Source organism: Ixodes scapularis, unplaced genomic scaffold (genome assembly GCF_016920785.2).
Source record: "Ixodes scapularis isolate PalLabHiFi unplaced genomic scaffold, ASM1692078v2 PGA_scaffold12__126_contigs__length_90152505, whole genome shotgun sequence".
NCBI classification, from domain to species: Eukaryota; Metazoa; Arthropoda; class Arachnida; order Ixodida; family Ixodidae; genus Ixodes; species Ixodes scapularis.
The window spans coordinates 12,513,921-12,528,834 of record NW_024609838.1 but is presented as its reverse complement, the minus strand read 5'-3'; the positions used below and the strand labels follow the sequence as shown (position 1 = coordinate 12,528,834).

Below are 14,914 nucleotides of genomic sequence, written 5' to 3'. Positions count from 1 at the left end.
GAATGCCAGACCTTTCAGAATTTTGCAGGTCACCGTCTGCATCCACACTTTGCGACATAGCAATCTCTGAAGAGCATCTTCCCGATTCCAGCAGTTTCCTCCAATTGTTCACCGTGACTGCGTGTCTTCTCTTTGTTTTTGTCTCCCTCCCCTAGTGCCACAGTAACTCTAGCATTGGCTCGATGAAGGAGAAGGTAGCCCGCTTGTTCAAGCAGCTGCCGGGGAACCTGCAAATCTCGATGGACGACACTCCGGTGCGCTTCACAGCCCACTTCATTTTCTTGTTTACGTCTGCCCCTACTATGCTTCAACCTCTCGTTTCTTTGTCTACAACTCCACTCCTTTCTCTCCATGCGCTGCTGTCACAATGCTCCCCGCACCATCTTGATCTTCCAGCTTGCCCTGCTTTGCATTTGATGCCTGAGCGTCATGTATGCATGTGCGCTGGTTCGCTTGTCAAAGTTGGTACTGACTTAGGAAAGACTTGCTTGTGTAACATATGTAACACATAGCTTGGCGATTGCACGCTGCTTCAGTGTCGCAGAACGCTGTTGTCGGAGGCATGCGGCACACTGTGAAGGGGGTATGGTACTATAAAGCATTTTCGTTGAAAGGTTTTGAGCTTGTGAAAGAGGACTGGTTTTGGCATTGCTTATAAACCTGTGTGGGGTTTGTAGTCGGGTAGGTTAGTGACCTCTATTGATCAACTTTGAAGGCTGGAGTGTTCTTTTTTTTTTTTTGTCTATTATTTGGCTGGTGCATGCTTGTCCTTTCCCTTCTTTCTTTTCCCCTGCTCAATTTGTCTCTTGCAAGTTTCATATTTTCCAAGTGAGGTAAAACCACCTACCGTATTTGCACGAATATAACGCGAGTTTTTTTTCGAAATTACGTGCTCCAAAACGCACCTCGCGTTATATTCGGAATCGAGTTCAGCCACGAGGCGCGCGAGTCTGGAGAAAGCCAGAGGAGAAAGTCATCCCTCCAGCTCAATGCAAAAGATCCAATGGAAAAAGAAGTGGGGGTGTGGAGGGGCATTTTCTAGCCATGGGGCCACGTGAAGGGGCGAATAGAAAACATAAAAAAGCATTTTTATCGCTATTGTGTTTTTACAACGCGCGCACGCCGCACGCGCGCGCGCCATGCGGGAATGCGGGCACCGGCCAATTCGAGCCAAGCCAAGCCGGGCCAAGTTAAGTCAACACAAGCCAAGACCACCGACCGCGTTTACGCAATCGTGCAACACGAGGCATTTGTTTACGAACAGGGATCAGAACAAGAAGTGTGATCGTGTATCGGGTTCAGCAGTCTTTTTTCTGCCTGCGCATTGTTTAGTTTCTGCTCCAGAGTGGTCTGGTGTTTGTGTGTTGGTGCTTCTGCTTCCGCGCCTTGTTTGGATTGTGGGCTGCCGAGGAGCTCCCACGGAAGAAAAAAGAACTACCAGACAAGCAGGTGCCGTGCTGCTGCATACCTGCGTAGTCGCCAAGTGGATTGTAAACGGAAGGACCTGAACAGTGAGGATGAGTGCAGTCAAAACATAAACTATATTTCTTCTATTTCCATTGACTTTTCACTTCTGCTATGCCCCCGAGTGCGAGAAATTGACGCGGCATCGGTTCGCGTTATAATAGTAATAATATTTTTTTTTCTTTTTGGGCGCATCAAAAACTGCCCCCGCGTTATATTCGTAGTCGCGTTATATTCGTGCAAATACGGTAGTTCATTTGACTTGCCTGGGAGATGTAAACTTGTCTAGATGAAGGTTGGGAAGCATGCCTGGGCTGTAGAAGGAGGACTGCATTATCGCTGGCAAATTGCGAGCTGTGAAACCCCCAAAGCTCCGCATTTTAGCACAGTCATTGTTGTCAGACTTGCCATTGCGTAAACTGGTGCGGTGAGAACACAGCTGTCGTTCAAATCAAGTGCTGTTAGGCGATACCTTTGTCAAATGGACTCAGCTGCTCCAGGCAAATCGAATGGACCCTCCTTCTTTCCCTTTTCCGTTAGGCCTAAATGAATTTTCGTTCCACAGCTTCCGTGTACTGAAGACCAAAAGCGTCTGTCACAGTTCAAGTTGAAAGAGAACCAAGTCGTCCACGTCAAGGTGGTGGGAAGTGGTCTGGTGCTGCCTTCACAAATCGTTAGTAACTCCTTATTTTTTTTGTTCTTTTTGTTACTTGGTTTCAACGAGCCAGTGAATGGTGGCTACCACTTGCATTATCAACCCTGCTCACTGATACGGCCGCAGAGACACTACCCTAGTCTATTTGGTTATTTCAGTCCTAATGATGATAACTGGGGACCGCAGAAATATTGAGCAGATGGTCGCTGATCCAAATTTTTATCGACGTTGTCCTCTTTTTCCTTTCAGTCAAAGCCGTTCATTATTTATGTTTATTCAGATGTTTCTCACTGTGGTATGGAGCCCGTGTTTTGTTCTTTCTTTTCATTTCACGACAAAAGGAAGAGGATGCGGTGGTACCGCCGCCCTCCGCCCAGGCGTCTGCAATGGCGGCCGCAACGGCATCCCCGTCGGCTGGGCAGCAGCCTTCATTCTACCTTGAGCAGGTTTGTTATGTTCTCCAGCCGCATATACCATAATCCCCAAGCTCGTGTAAGCTTAGCGTTGAGATCAACTCACCAGGCAGTCACATATCTCTTAGCACGTCACATGTTCTAGAGCTACATTTTCTTACGTTAATACTCTGACATTCAGCTCAGTATGGGCTTATAGAGGAATCATTCGAGTCCGACGTGGTTGAACTAAAAGCTCTTGGCAAATGTCAAGAGATTTTCATCCAGGGTGAGGCAACAGGATTGTTGGATGACCGCATTTTGTGATCGTTACGGAGGCGCAGGTCACCAACATCTTCCGTGAACATAATTGGACCAAAAGTGGATTTGGTGTTAGAGCTGTTTAGTTGCCTAACAAGTTTAGGAATCATCATGGCAGTAGAGGATGTAATCAAGAACAATCCTATGTACACCGCGCGACACCGCTAGTTGAACAAAGACATCGGGGCTTTTTTTCATTTTACTCCGAGTATTTGCGGGCGTCAAACTCTAACGCTTTGGTTACTTCCCTGAAGGGGAACTTTCCGCCACACTACCAGTTTTTGTGACAGCTCTCCAGGTTTAAGAGAAAACGAAAAATCTGGCGATTGCCCGTTCCTGCTAACATTGCCACACTCTGTACCTAAAATTGATCTGTGAAGCCAATCTATTGGTAGACTCTACCTTGTCGATACTATCTTGAAAACTCCAGGAGAAGCAACTTCCCGGCGTGGTTATCTCCAGCGGCGGCAACGTCTTCGAGATGCTGTACCAGCTGGCCAGCATGGATGATCCCAGGTTGGCGGATTTAGCAGTCTGAACCATTTTAATCTCGTGAGATTAACACTCATTAAGGAGATAAGAGTTCAAATGTGCCTTTTGTGGTAGCGTAGCGACTCTAGTTTCTTCGGTATAGTTGCGTCGGCGTGCAAAGTGCTAACCCTCCTGCGGGGGGATCAAAGCATCGACCTTTCTGAGAAATGCCGATATGTGTGCGTCTTCTGTTTTCAGGATTGCAGAGCAAGTTCAGACGCTGCTGCATCTCATCCCCCCCGACCCTGCCGTTATCGACTCGCTCGACCAAATGTGCACCAAGGTTCGTCATGTTTCCCTCTTTTAATGCGTGTCAGACGGGCCGTCTTTATTTTTGTGGCAGTTACACTCGTCCTTGCGTCTTTCTTTGCGCCTTTTTCTCTCATTACCAATGTGCACCGACTAGCCCACCTTCAAACTTTTTCTGTTCCTCCCTCGAGCGCAAGAGGTGCATCGAGCACATTCGGTAGACTAAAAAGTGGGCTCGTTTTTTGCTCAGTCGTCTTTGTCCAAACCGCCGGTTCTGATTGCCACCTCTCTCCCTCAGACGTCTTCGGCGGCAAACTCCTCCGACGCTCATCCCGCTCCCTCGAAGCTGTCGGGCAGCCCCAAGAAGAGCGGGTCGCCCGCTCCCAGGGACAAACCGGAAGGCCCGGACGTCGTCCTCAAGCGACTCCTTGAGCCGACGTCTCGCAATCTGTCTCCCTTTCGCCTTCTCTACAACTTGCAAGTAAGTCGAGGCATGGCGGTTGAAATTGTTGCGACGGCTGGAGCCGCTAATCTACGCCCGAGGACTCGTTCACACCTTTTGTATTTGAGCGCGCTCGACTGCATTGCAACCTTGTACACGACACACGAAAGCTGTGAGAGACTTGTGACGAGGACTAGCCAGTGCCACCTGTCAGGTAGCCTTAGAACCTTTCCCATCTGCTTATATATTTTGCGCATCATTTTTTTGTCGCGGGATCAAAACTATTCTGGCAGTACGACAAGCGATCGTTTCTCGTAGATAGTGCATAGATTTGATCTCTCGGACGCTGCAGAACGTTGGGCCTCCCGATAGCCAGATCGGAAAAGTTGCACGGCTGCCCAATTGATAGTGGAAGCGTGCCAGTCTGTTGCCTCGTCGTAAGCGGTTACGAGAGGCCGCGAGGTTGCCGACACTTGGTTGTTACCGAGTGTGCATAAAGGAGAGTTGGCGCCGTCGTTGTCGCAGGTGCTGAGTGCCAAGCTGATGCCGGCCAATCAGGATGCCTGTTCCAATGTGTTCTGCGAGAACTTCCTCAAGGTTGGCGGGCTTTCCCACGTGCTCCGGGTGCTGCACAGGGACGCCTTTCCCCCGGAGGTCGACAGCGGCGTGCGGCAGGGGTGCTACTTCACCGCCCTGCAGATCACCAGGTCGGTGATTGGTTGCCGGTGACGAGGTACTTGTTGGCAGGAACGTGCGATAGCTCTTTTCTGTTTCGGGGACATAGATCTTGGCTCGTATTGTGTGACGTTTCAAGGAGCGCTTGGTTGTAGATCTAGCAGTACCTACCATTCTGGGACACACCCCTCTTCCATGCGGGGCCACTAGCTTTGAAGTTGGACGTACGCTCCACAGAATTAGGCTCGTTTGATTTGCTTACAGCTCCCGCACCAGCTACAGTTGGTGCCTTGTTCTTTTCTGCTGGCGGGTTTGAATCCCGGCCGAGGTGCCCGCAATCTGACGGAGGCTTATTGCGGAGGAGGCGCCGTGTAATCGAGCTTTCGGTTGCACGTCAAAAGATCCCCAGGTGGTCGAAATTAATCCTCAGTCCTCCGCTGGGGCGTGCCAGATGCCCGTCGTTGGTTTGGCACGTAAAACCCCCAAATTTGACTGTTCTTTTCTGCATTGCGCTACACATGTATCTGCACCAGTGTAGGCTGGGTAAGTAAATCGGGGCCAATTGTTAGTGCAAACAAAACCTTGGCGCTTTTTTGGGGTTTACCTTGAAAAGGGGTTGAAAACTTTCCGACTCTGGTAACTGCCCCAAATGAGTGCCTCTCACCATACTAGTAGTTTTTGATGACAGCCTTTCGATTCTAAGAGAAAGCGAGGGAAAACTGGCAATTGCTTGTTCGCACTAACTGTATCTTTCTGCGTACAGTGTTGTGTATCGTTCTTGAGGTGGTAGACTGGGAAATGTTTGGTGTTGAAGTAACACTTGCATGCTTGTTCGCTTGTTTTCATTTGCTGTACCTTGCAGATTAGAAGAGTGGTAAGTTGTTCATATCTGGACATGCAAAAGTATGAAGTTAGTGCTATGAATGTGAATCTCGACTGTAGAAAGGGGCTCATATCAACTCTCTAGTGAAGGAAAAGAATAAGTCCAGAAGTCATCCTAGGTTTTACTATCTCTCATCGCATTCCTTTGTTCACTCTCGAACTTCTTGCTAACTAAGAATGCCACCAGATGGCTTTCTGCGATCGTGTTAGAACAAATTCTTTCTGAAGTGGTGTGTTAAAGCGGTAGCTTTATAGAGCCAATCAACGTCACAAGTCGCATAAGCACGAAATGTGAAGGTCAATCAGTCCGTAAGCACTAAACGATATCGAAAAAGAATGGCAACCGGTGCCAGCGATGGAATCCTAGTCACCAGCGTGGAAGCCGAGTGAACTGCTGACTGAGCTACAAACCCAGCATGCAGGAACGGGAGGTGTAGAGGCGGGAGTTGTAAGGAAGCTTGCAGAGCAGAGGGGGGGAAAGGGCAAGAAAGAGAGGATCAGAAACGGGTGGTGTAGAAAGAGCGTGTGGAATGAGAAGGAGTGGAAAGGCCAGGAGATGCTTCTCCTTTTGTGACCCAGAAAACTCAGTGCAAAAGCTTTGTATGTGGGTGGTGCTAAAGAGAAGCACACGCAGCGTCGCAAAGAGACAATGGTGTGACGTAATCTGTTTTCATACGAAACCCTGCACTAGGTGCCACCCGAACTAAGAGCACCACTCACCCTATAAAGCTACCCCATTTGAGTGCATTTGGCAGAAGTACCAAATATGCAGCCAAATTTATACTTTATACTCACTGTACTAAGTTGGTGAATTGGGCGGGTTGGTAAACGTAATACATGACGAAAACAGCTGAAACGACAATGACAAAGTGAAGAAACATGCGCAACAGCAGGACGGGACGCTTTCATCATGTATACTCACTGTTACACTTTTCTAAAACAACTGCATCCTTTCACACACGCTTTGTTTGAGCACTCAGCTGCATGGGGTCTGCTTCGAATAACATCTTTTTGTACCCTCTCATACCCGTCCCAGGTTCCTGATCTGCGGCCAGAATGTGCCGCACGCCCTGCAGAGCTCGTCCGCGTGCCAGGCACTGTCAATGAGCGCCACACCGTCGCCGGTGAAGCCCACCACCCCCAAGAAGCTGCAGGTGGATCTGGTGTTGGCTCCGGCCGTCTCCATGGCGACGCCCATCATCAAGGTGACGGCGGCCGCGAGTCACTGTTTTCTTTATGGTGGCAACGTTTGGTGCCTGGCGTAAATATTAGAAATGAGTGCAAAGGAAACCCCCCCAAAAAATCCTGTCCCTTTTTACCGTTACTGTGGCAAAGGCAGTAGTAATACAGAACGCAATGCAGCGTCGAGCTAGATGCAACAGCAGCGCTGCCATTTCTGGTTCCGCGGCAACTTTGGCACCGCCACTCTGGCGGCAAGACATAATAGAAAGGAGAAGATGAAAGACCCGCAATGCACCGCAGTTTTCTCGTAAATGGCCCTATCCAGAAAGCGCGCCGATGTGAAACAAAGTTAAAGGAAGAGAAAACAAAGAGTGCACATGCTCATTGGGAAGGCTGAAAGCCAGAGGAACTCTTTCGTCTAGCGCATGCTAGGAGTAGAGCGTGTTGCTGGTGTCTGGGTTTAATCGCACCATGTGACCCGCGGGAGTAACTCGCATCTATTCTGCAAGATGTGCATATGCCACTCATATTTCCTGGTTCCGTCACTTGAAAATGGTTAGGTGTCAACCTTACAGTGCATTCTGCCTTTAAAAAGGAAACGCAGACTAGGAGAATAACAACAGCACCATGTTTGGGTCCTTCTCCTTTGCTCCTGTTTGTTTTGTGCTGCTTTTCGATACTTCCCTGTAGTGTTTGTCACCTGGGAGAAGTGAGATTATTGCCATGTTCCTAGCGTGGAATCTCTGGTGGAAATGGGAGCTGCTAGCCTCTTCAAAACTTTCATGTTACACTCGCGCATGTAAAAGCCAATTTTGATAAGAAGTACATTTTGTCTGTGTCTGCATTTTGATTTTGTACCTTTATAGGTATTTTGATTATATCAGCATTACAAGCTCGCCATAGTGTCCCATAGATTAGGGGTTCCGAGACCTTTGATATTGCAGACAATGGAGCGGCCTGCCCTGGAGGAGGTGGTGGACTGCCTGGTGCGTGTGGCGTGGGCCTCTGCCGCCGGACAGCTCCGCCTCGCCAATTCGCCGCTGCCCGCCAAGGAGGGCACCCAGTTTGCCTCCGGCACTGGACGACGCAGCCGACAAAGCAGCACGGGTCAGTCCGGACGGGCGCCAATCTGCCCGGGGAGAGAAGGGGTTCGTCTAGAACGAAGGGCGTCAAACAAGACATCCCTCGGAGTTTCCTGTGCCAAAACAGCGGTGGAACATCCTACGGTTCCTAAGTTTAATTTTGCAAGGCTTCCAAGTTTCTAGATTTATGTTTGAATTTAAAAAAAGCTGGAATGAAAATTTTTTAAAGGGCATGTTACTCTTTTTTTTTTGTCCTAAATTTTTTCTTACTTTTTCTTTTTAATTTACGACGTGAGGCACAATTTGGGTGGAGTTTACCACCCGCTCTAGTCCCTGCCCATTACTACTGGATTGGCATCGCTGCTCAGCTGAACTCCTTTGCGAGTCTGTCTCTCTGCTGCGACGTCCGGTGCGTCTTAGTCTGCTGTCTGACACAGTCTGCTAGCCATGTGGGCAGATGCGCAGCAGTTTACGGTGTAGTCTGCTTTTAGAACACACTTTACGACTCTACTGCCACCCATGGAACGCTCAAAGCGTGGCTATCAAAGCGGCGCGTCCGTGTTGCCGTCGCTTACCTCTATCTGCTATTCCGCCCCCGTCCAAATTTGTATGCGGCGATCGCAAGACGTGACCATGAAATGGCGTTCTAGCATTGCATCATGCACAAGCCACGGTCTAATGCAAGCGTCTGTCAGCGTCTGATGAGGCTTAATAAAAAGTGACCGAAAGAACTAAAAAACAATTAACAAAATAAATATGCAGTCCTTTCACCTTTTCTGCTGTTGTTTTTTTGGACAGCGTCCACGAGCAAGGTGGGTCAGCGTCGTAACGAACAATTAATATGCGACCTAAAAACGTTCGCTATAGCAAGCCAGGCACACTGCTCAAAACTTGAGAGCTAAGGGCCTTCCGAAGCGAAATGACAGAAACGTACCTGGCAAACCTGATGCAAAGCGAGCACCCACCTGCTTCCGGCCAAATGGCTCGCTAATGCTTACCTGCGTAGGTTCCCCCTCGGTACTGAAACCACGGTTGCAATCCCGGCGGTTACGCAATTCCAGAGTAGCAGCGTTGCTTTACGGGAACAGACACATTTATTCAACGTCAAAACGTGCAAACAAACAAGTCAAGTTAGATCAAGCAAAAATGTCGACGGGGGACGCTACGTTTACACCAGTCCCACTACGAAAACAAACATCTGCACACCACTTCCAAAGGCACGTATTTGCGACAGTTGTTTGCTGCAAACTAGGTCGGTTCAAGAGATTTTTTGCTAAACACCTCGGTGAACGCGAAATGACTTACGCTCACAAAGAAATGTGAGCTCGGCAAGCTATGCGCTTGCCACAAATGCCGGCACCACCGTTTGAAGCCGAAGCGGAAAAGATGATGTTGTGATATCTTTGAAAACAATGATGACTTTATCTATATAGTTCGTTTTTCAAACATAAAAAGAAAATTGTTGTAGAAGACTACCACAGCACGGAGAAAGTTTTACAACAAACATTCCACACGTCAATCATCTTGCCTATTAATGGGAGTCGAAAAATAGAGTGTTGCTAGCTACATTCATGGCCACCTTTACATAAATTGCATCAGACAACCAAAAAATTTCATAAATTTATTTTTTCCGTGAAAAAAATAAAGAAAAATTTGTGTTCTAAAAAGCTTTATAAAATTATTTTCTTTCCTTTTAAGTGTTCTTTTAACATCAGTTCATAATAGCTATGCAAGTTGAACTTGCATCAAAGTTTGATGCTAAAACGGCATTTTTCCGGCACACAAATTTTGGACTTTAAATAAAATGGTGCGTCTTAAGGCAGAACTTTTAAACTTTTGGCAAATTTGCGGAAGATATCTCTCGGCGTCTAGGGTGGATAGAAGTATAATTGTTTTTGCGACATGTACATGTATTTTAGCACTGCATGTAATATTGGGAGCAGATTTTTGAATGCTGTAAGCCTAAGCAACTTCCAATCTTTCTATCGTTTCACTACTTGGTAGTCACACATGGAACCCTAAACTTCAATCTGTCGTAAAATCGCTAATAATGGTTCAGTCTAAAAAAGTACTTCCGGCATTGAATTTCTTGTACTTTGTACTAGCGTCTAGCAACACGTTGAAAGTAACTTTTATTGGGAACTTTTTTTCTCCGTCGTTCTTGCAAACGATGCCGGGCAATTCTAACTCGTCCGGAGAACTACTGCTTCTCCGATTGAAAAAAATGGTAAGACACTTGAGATTGCCACAAAACTTGAAAACAAGCCTGTACAGCTTCATAAAGTTTGCTTGGAACCTTACATGGAACTCGTAGTCTTGATGCAGGCCTTGTCTGTTTGTTGTGGGATGTGCAGGCAGCGCCACGAGCAGCGGCAGCGACGGCGAGAACTCGTCTGGGCTGCATGGTGGCATCTGCGTGGCGCAGAGCTCGGTGGACCGCCGCGACGTGCTGCTCTCCCAGGAGGCTCTTGGCGTCCTCTTCTGCTGCCTCGAGCTCAGGGAGGACGTTTCGGGTAGGGACCTCTTGCCGTCCTACGCAGAGAGGAGGCTGTAGACTGTTGCAGGTTAAGAAAAGTAGGCTCCTCCCACAAAGTTTTTATGCTTGCCACGATGGGTGGTTTCCTCCTTTCAACTCACGTATAGCGTTTGCTCAGCTAAAGTGGAAAGGGTCAAGGGCTTTCTTGTAGGAGGCTGTCCTGGTTCTCTTAACCTGCAGTGGATTATAGCTTTGGACAAGTCCTACGAATGTGCCCCACATTGCCCGCTTCTGTTCTTGTTACATTTAGAATTTTTTGGTGCTGTTGCGTCACTACCTTGGTAAATTTTTTTTTTATTACGTATTATGTTTTGTTCATATATAGCAAATGACTAAAAACACTACCCTCAAAGTTTTTTTTCTTTTTTGTGACATGTTTATTCCTCTGGCTTTTATAGGCACATTGTTGCCAGGGGAGTTCATATTTATGATTTTGCATAAAATTTTTTTTCCTTTTTTTTCTTTTTTTGTTGAATTGTAGGTGAGGGAGCACAATAGTTGTCAAGCTTCCCGCATTTGTCCCTTTTCCCCCTCCCCCCTCCCACTCTCACACACATAAACAGAAAGAATATCTCTGCAACATTGAAAGCAAAAAAGGGCCTTTTTCGGCCACGTTGTGTGAGGAAGTAAACACGATAGCTGTAGCACTTTTGCACAATGCGAGCAAAATGGTGTTGTAGGGGCAGTCTCTCGCTGGTCAGTGTGGGTACAACTGTGGTCACGAGCCACGGAAGCTAGCCATTCATTCCTCGCTCGCTTCTGGGACAGAGTACGGCCTTGGCGTGGCGGTGCTATTAGGAAAAGCAGTGACAACGTAGGCAAAGGCAGAGGTTTGCCTGGTGTTGTTGAGTGTTGAAGGGAGTGGGTAATGTTGACGATCAGCAAAGAGTGGGAGTGGAGTGGGGAGGCGGGGGTGGGGGGGGAATGCACGCAGGTAAACGGGGCAAAGCTCTGCGAGGAAGGCGGGTGCAAGGCAACAAGTTTTGGCCGATTTTATGTTTCGAGTTGGGTTTGAGAAGTAACGATGTGGTAGTGAAATTGAATGCAGTGGAAGTTTCTTGTACCCCCAACAGTACGCGTAGCAACTGGATACTGCCAAAGTGGGATTTCTTTTATTGAGAGTAATGTTTGAAAACTCCTGTTTTGAAGTTGTCGTTAGCAGACGACGAAGAAGATGCTCAGCCGACACTTCCTCGTCCGTGCCGTTACTGACGGGATGTCGGGGCTCTTCTCTCTTTCCTTTTTACATAATGCGACCAATGGGAACACCAGACTTCTCTCTCCTCGTGCCGTGAGAAAAGAGAGGGGTTTTTCCCCCTCCGCTGCGACGACGGACAACATCCGTAAAGCTATCACTTCAAAAACAAGAGTCATTGACCTTTTGCATTCTTATGAAAAAAAAACAAGTTAGTTTTAGAATATTTCGCTTCCTCAGACTTTCGGATTGGTTGGTGGTTACTTGCTTTTATCATAATGTTAACCCAACCAGACGGACTTCCATCGAATATGTTCTTGCGTCGATGTATCTCTTATCACGAGCTAAAGAAAACAAGGAACTTGAGGCAAGTTCACTTTTATTGCGGGTGTGGCTCTTGCGACCCTCATTGCTCTTGGCGCAGCCCGGTTCTGCGAGCTTCCCTGCGTCAAGGACTTCATCCTGGACGTGCTGCTGGGTTCGGGCAGCGGGGACGTGCGTGCCACGGCCCGGGACGGACTTCACCGGCTCAGCCGTACCGCCTCATCCATGCGGCCGTTTCTACTCGAGGTGCTTCTCAAGGCACACCTGCCACTCTGGGTGTCGTGCAGCTGCACCCGGGGAGTCAACCAGAGGTCTGTGGTTTTCTCGAGACCTGTTCACACCCTCGTGTATGCTTAGGACCGAGTTCTTGTGATGTCTCGCGAGGAGAGTTAATTACTGGACATCCCAACTTATTCAAGTACTGCCATTGTGTGATCGTGTTGCGGGCGCTCCTATTGGATGCCAGCAATGCATCGGCATTTTTGGCTCATGGCGCATTCAACATCTAGACACGCATGCTCCTATTGGTCTGCTGTGGTTGCCGGCAACACGCCGCCGGCGACGCGCACGCTCCTTTAGGTCCACTGTATAGATGCCGGTACCGTGCCGCCGCGACAAACTAGATTGGTAGCGTTGCTCCGCCATTTTTGGCTCAAGTGCGTCCCAGCAGGCTCCGGTGATGAAGCCACCGGAGAGGAAAAAAGTGAAGGAAAGGGAGGAGAGCCCCGAAGGAGCGAGAGAGAAAGAAGGGAGCAAGGAGGAGACGACCGCCATTTTGACGCAATGCTTTTTGCACAGGGCACTGTTGAGGCTGCACGTCGTCTGCTACGGGCTTATCTCTTTTTCGCGTGACTCAAAGTTTGCATTCAAATGTGGAGAAACTTCATTCGTTAGCTTTTTAAGCCATCGAGGAATAGCACTATATCATTTTCTTGCCTGAGCCTACTAAATAAAAGGAAAGGACCAAAATTTGGCTGTCGATTTCATGCATTCCGCCGAGCGAATGAATGAAAATGGCGGCCCTTCCCACTCAGCCGGGAGCAGCCGAGAGTTCACGCGCATCCGCTCACGCCTCTTGCTCTGCGCCATGGGCCGATGGACTCACTTTGGAGGGGGCCGCTGTCGAATGTAGTTACGGAACTTCCGGAAACTCTCTCTTCCTCTAAGTTTCTTCTTCCTGCCCGGTCCAGTTTCGGTTTCGAGCAGTTGCGTTTTTTACTTTATTAAAAATGTATGTGACGCTGTAGCAAAATATTAATTGGATAGTCTTCTAACACAATTATAAATCACCTAGCAAAAAAAAAAATTAGGGGGTGTTAGTGTTCCTTTACACTGGGTTCCCCTCAAGGGTTCTGCATTGCTCCAGTTTCATCGATCGTCGCTGCCCCAAGTGAATTCGTTTTTTTTTTCAGTTCAAGCAATATTTTGATGGACTTGGAGTCCTCATTGAGACATTACTATAGGCCAAACACTCACTAGTAGTGTGCATTATTGTTTGCGTTGTATGTAGGCTTCTGCGCAGCTTTATTCTGTCAAAGCCGAGATTGGAAGGTGTTTGTTGGGCCCTAAAAGTTTGAAACCCCTTGCCTTAGATAGTCTGAAATCTGTGCAGAGTCCACACTAGTTGTTTACTTTGTCTGTCTCACTCCTGTTCAAATTGGCAAGCCGTCATTTCCCTGACAAAAGGTACTCTATGCTGACTAATAGAACAATACAAAGGTAAATTCGTTATCTTCTCATAGCTCCTTTCGCTTTTAAAATTCACATAGTTTTAATGCAAACTAAGATAAGCGTGTGTGTTGACTGGACATTTTCTGCCCCAGTGGTCAGAAAAAAAAGGTTGCAAACGTCGGGGTAGTTCAGGCTGTGAATACAGTTACCTTCTTTCTGTAGACACCAGATGCCACCATGTTCTATGTTGTGGTTTTCCACCAAATGTTTTGTCTCGTTTATTTTCTATACATGGTTGAGAGGACACCAGTTTTTGTTTGTGGGCTACTATAGCTGTCTTGCCGTCTTGACAGAAAATAGAATTGAATGGTTTTGGAAAGTAGCTGTATCCTAGGAAAAGTTTGTGGAACTGATGGAACTGGGTTTTTCAATTCCTAGGTTGCTGGGACAGTGCGTTGAGTACTTCGAACTGGCGTGTCGGCTGCTCGCTGATTCCAAGGGTGAGCAGATTTAATTTCGTCTGCGTTATGGCTTTTGTTGGGAGTCAGATTCTTTTTATCACAGTTAGAAATCCTTTTTTTTTTTTTTTATCTTCAAAAAATGTAATTTTATAGTGTCCTAAATCTTCATAGGAATGCTCTAGCATTCCTACATGTAAGCAGTCTTAAGTGTCTTTAATTTTTAATTAGTACCAGTTTTTTCAATGAATGAAGGCTAGATACTTAAATGGAATGCAACCCCTAAATTCCCAGATCGCTAAATCAATATTGGACTTAAACGTGCTTGAATGGAATTGTAAGGTCTAAATTATCGAACCCTTATATGAGCACAGAATACCTTCGCTTGTAATAATTGAAAGTTAGACGTCCTTAAAGGACACATGCAAAGGAAAAAAACATTTCTTTTAAACAGCTTAGATGGAAAAAGGCTGTCATAAAACAATTTTACAACGAAGAAAAAAAAATTTTTAGAGCTATATTTACGGCGCTATACGAATTTGTAGTTGGCGCCGCGGGAGCTGCCGCTGGTCACGTGGTAGGCCCGCGCGCCGCCGCGCTGCGTCATTGCCACCGCAAAGTCGCGCCTCCGCCGCACGCTGAGCGTTGTGCGAACGCCGCTTCAACGCGTTTCTCCACGCCACCGTCGCCGCCGCCGCACAAGTTCGTCTGCTTCGGGGCGCCGCCGCCGTCGTCTGACCGGCGCACAGGTCTATCACGTCTGCTTTCGCTTTTTCAGGAGTTTCTTTTTGGCTCTAAAAGTTACCTCTTAATCTTAGTTTTTTTGTTATACTTCAAAAAAAGATGAATAAGTTA

At 47.5% G+C, this 14,914-nt stretch overlaps 1 protein-coding gene across 1 annotated transcript in view; it reads left to right on the top strand.

Annotated features, from left to right (window-relative positions):
* Window positions 1-14,914, top strand: part of LOC8034193 (ubiquitin carboxyl-terminal hydrolase 24) — a 71,149-nt gene that overhangs the window by 21,503 nt on the left and 34,732 nt on the right. The window contains exons 24-35 of the mRNA XM_040211572.3: window positions 156-254; window positions 2,030-2,137; window positions 2,461-2,565; window positions 3,263-3,348; window positions 3,562-3,646; window positions 3,911-4,093; window positions 4,580-4,761; window positions 6,648-6,816; window positions 7,738-7,900; window positions 10,230-10,388; window positions 12,031-12,241; window positions 14,040-14,101. Of these exons, the coding sequence (XP_040067506.1) occupies window positions 156-254; window positions 2,030-2,137; window positions 2,461-2,565; window positions 3,263-3,348; window positions 3,562-3,646; window positions 3,911-4,093; window positions 4,580-4,761; window positions 6,648-6,816; window positions 7,738-7,900; window positions 10,230-10,388; window positions 12,031-12,241; window positions 14,040-14,101 (1,612 nt within the window). The remainder of the gene's footprint in view (window positions 1-155; window positions 255-2,029; window positions 2,138-2,460; window positions 2,566-3,262; window positions 3,349-3,561; window positions 3,647-3,910; window positions 4,094-4,579; window positions 4,762-6,647; window positions 6,817-7,737; window positions 7,901-10,229; window positions 10,389-12,030; window positions 12,242-14,039; window positions 14,102-14,914) is intronic.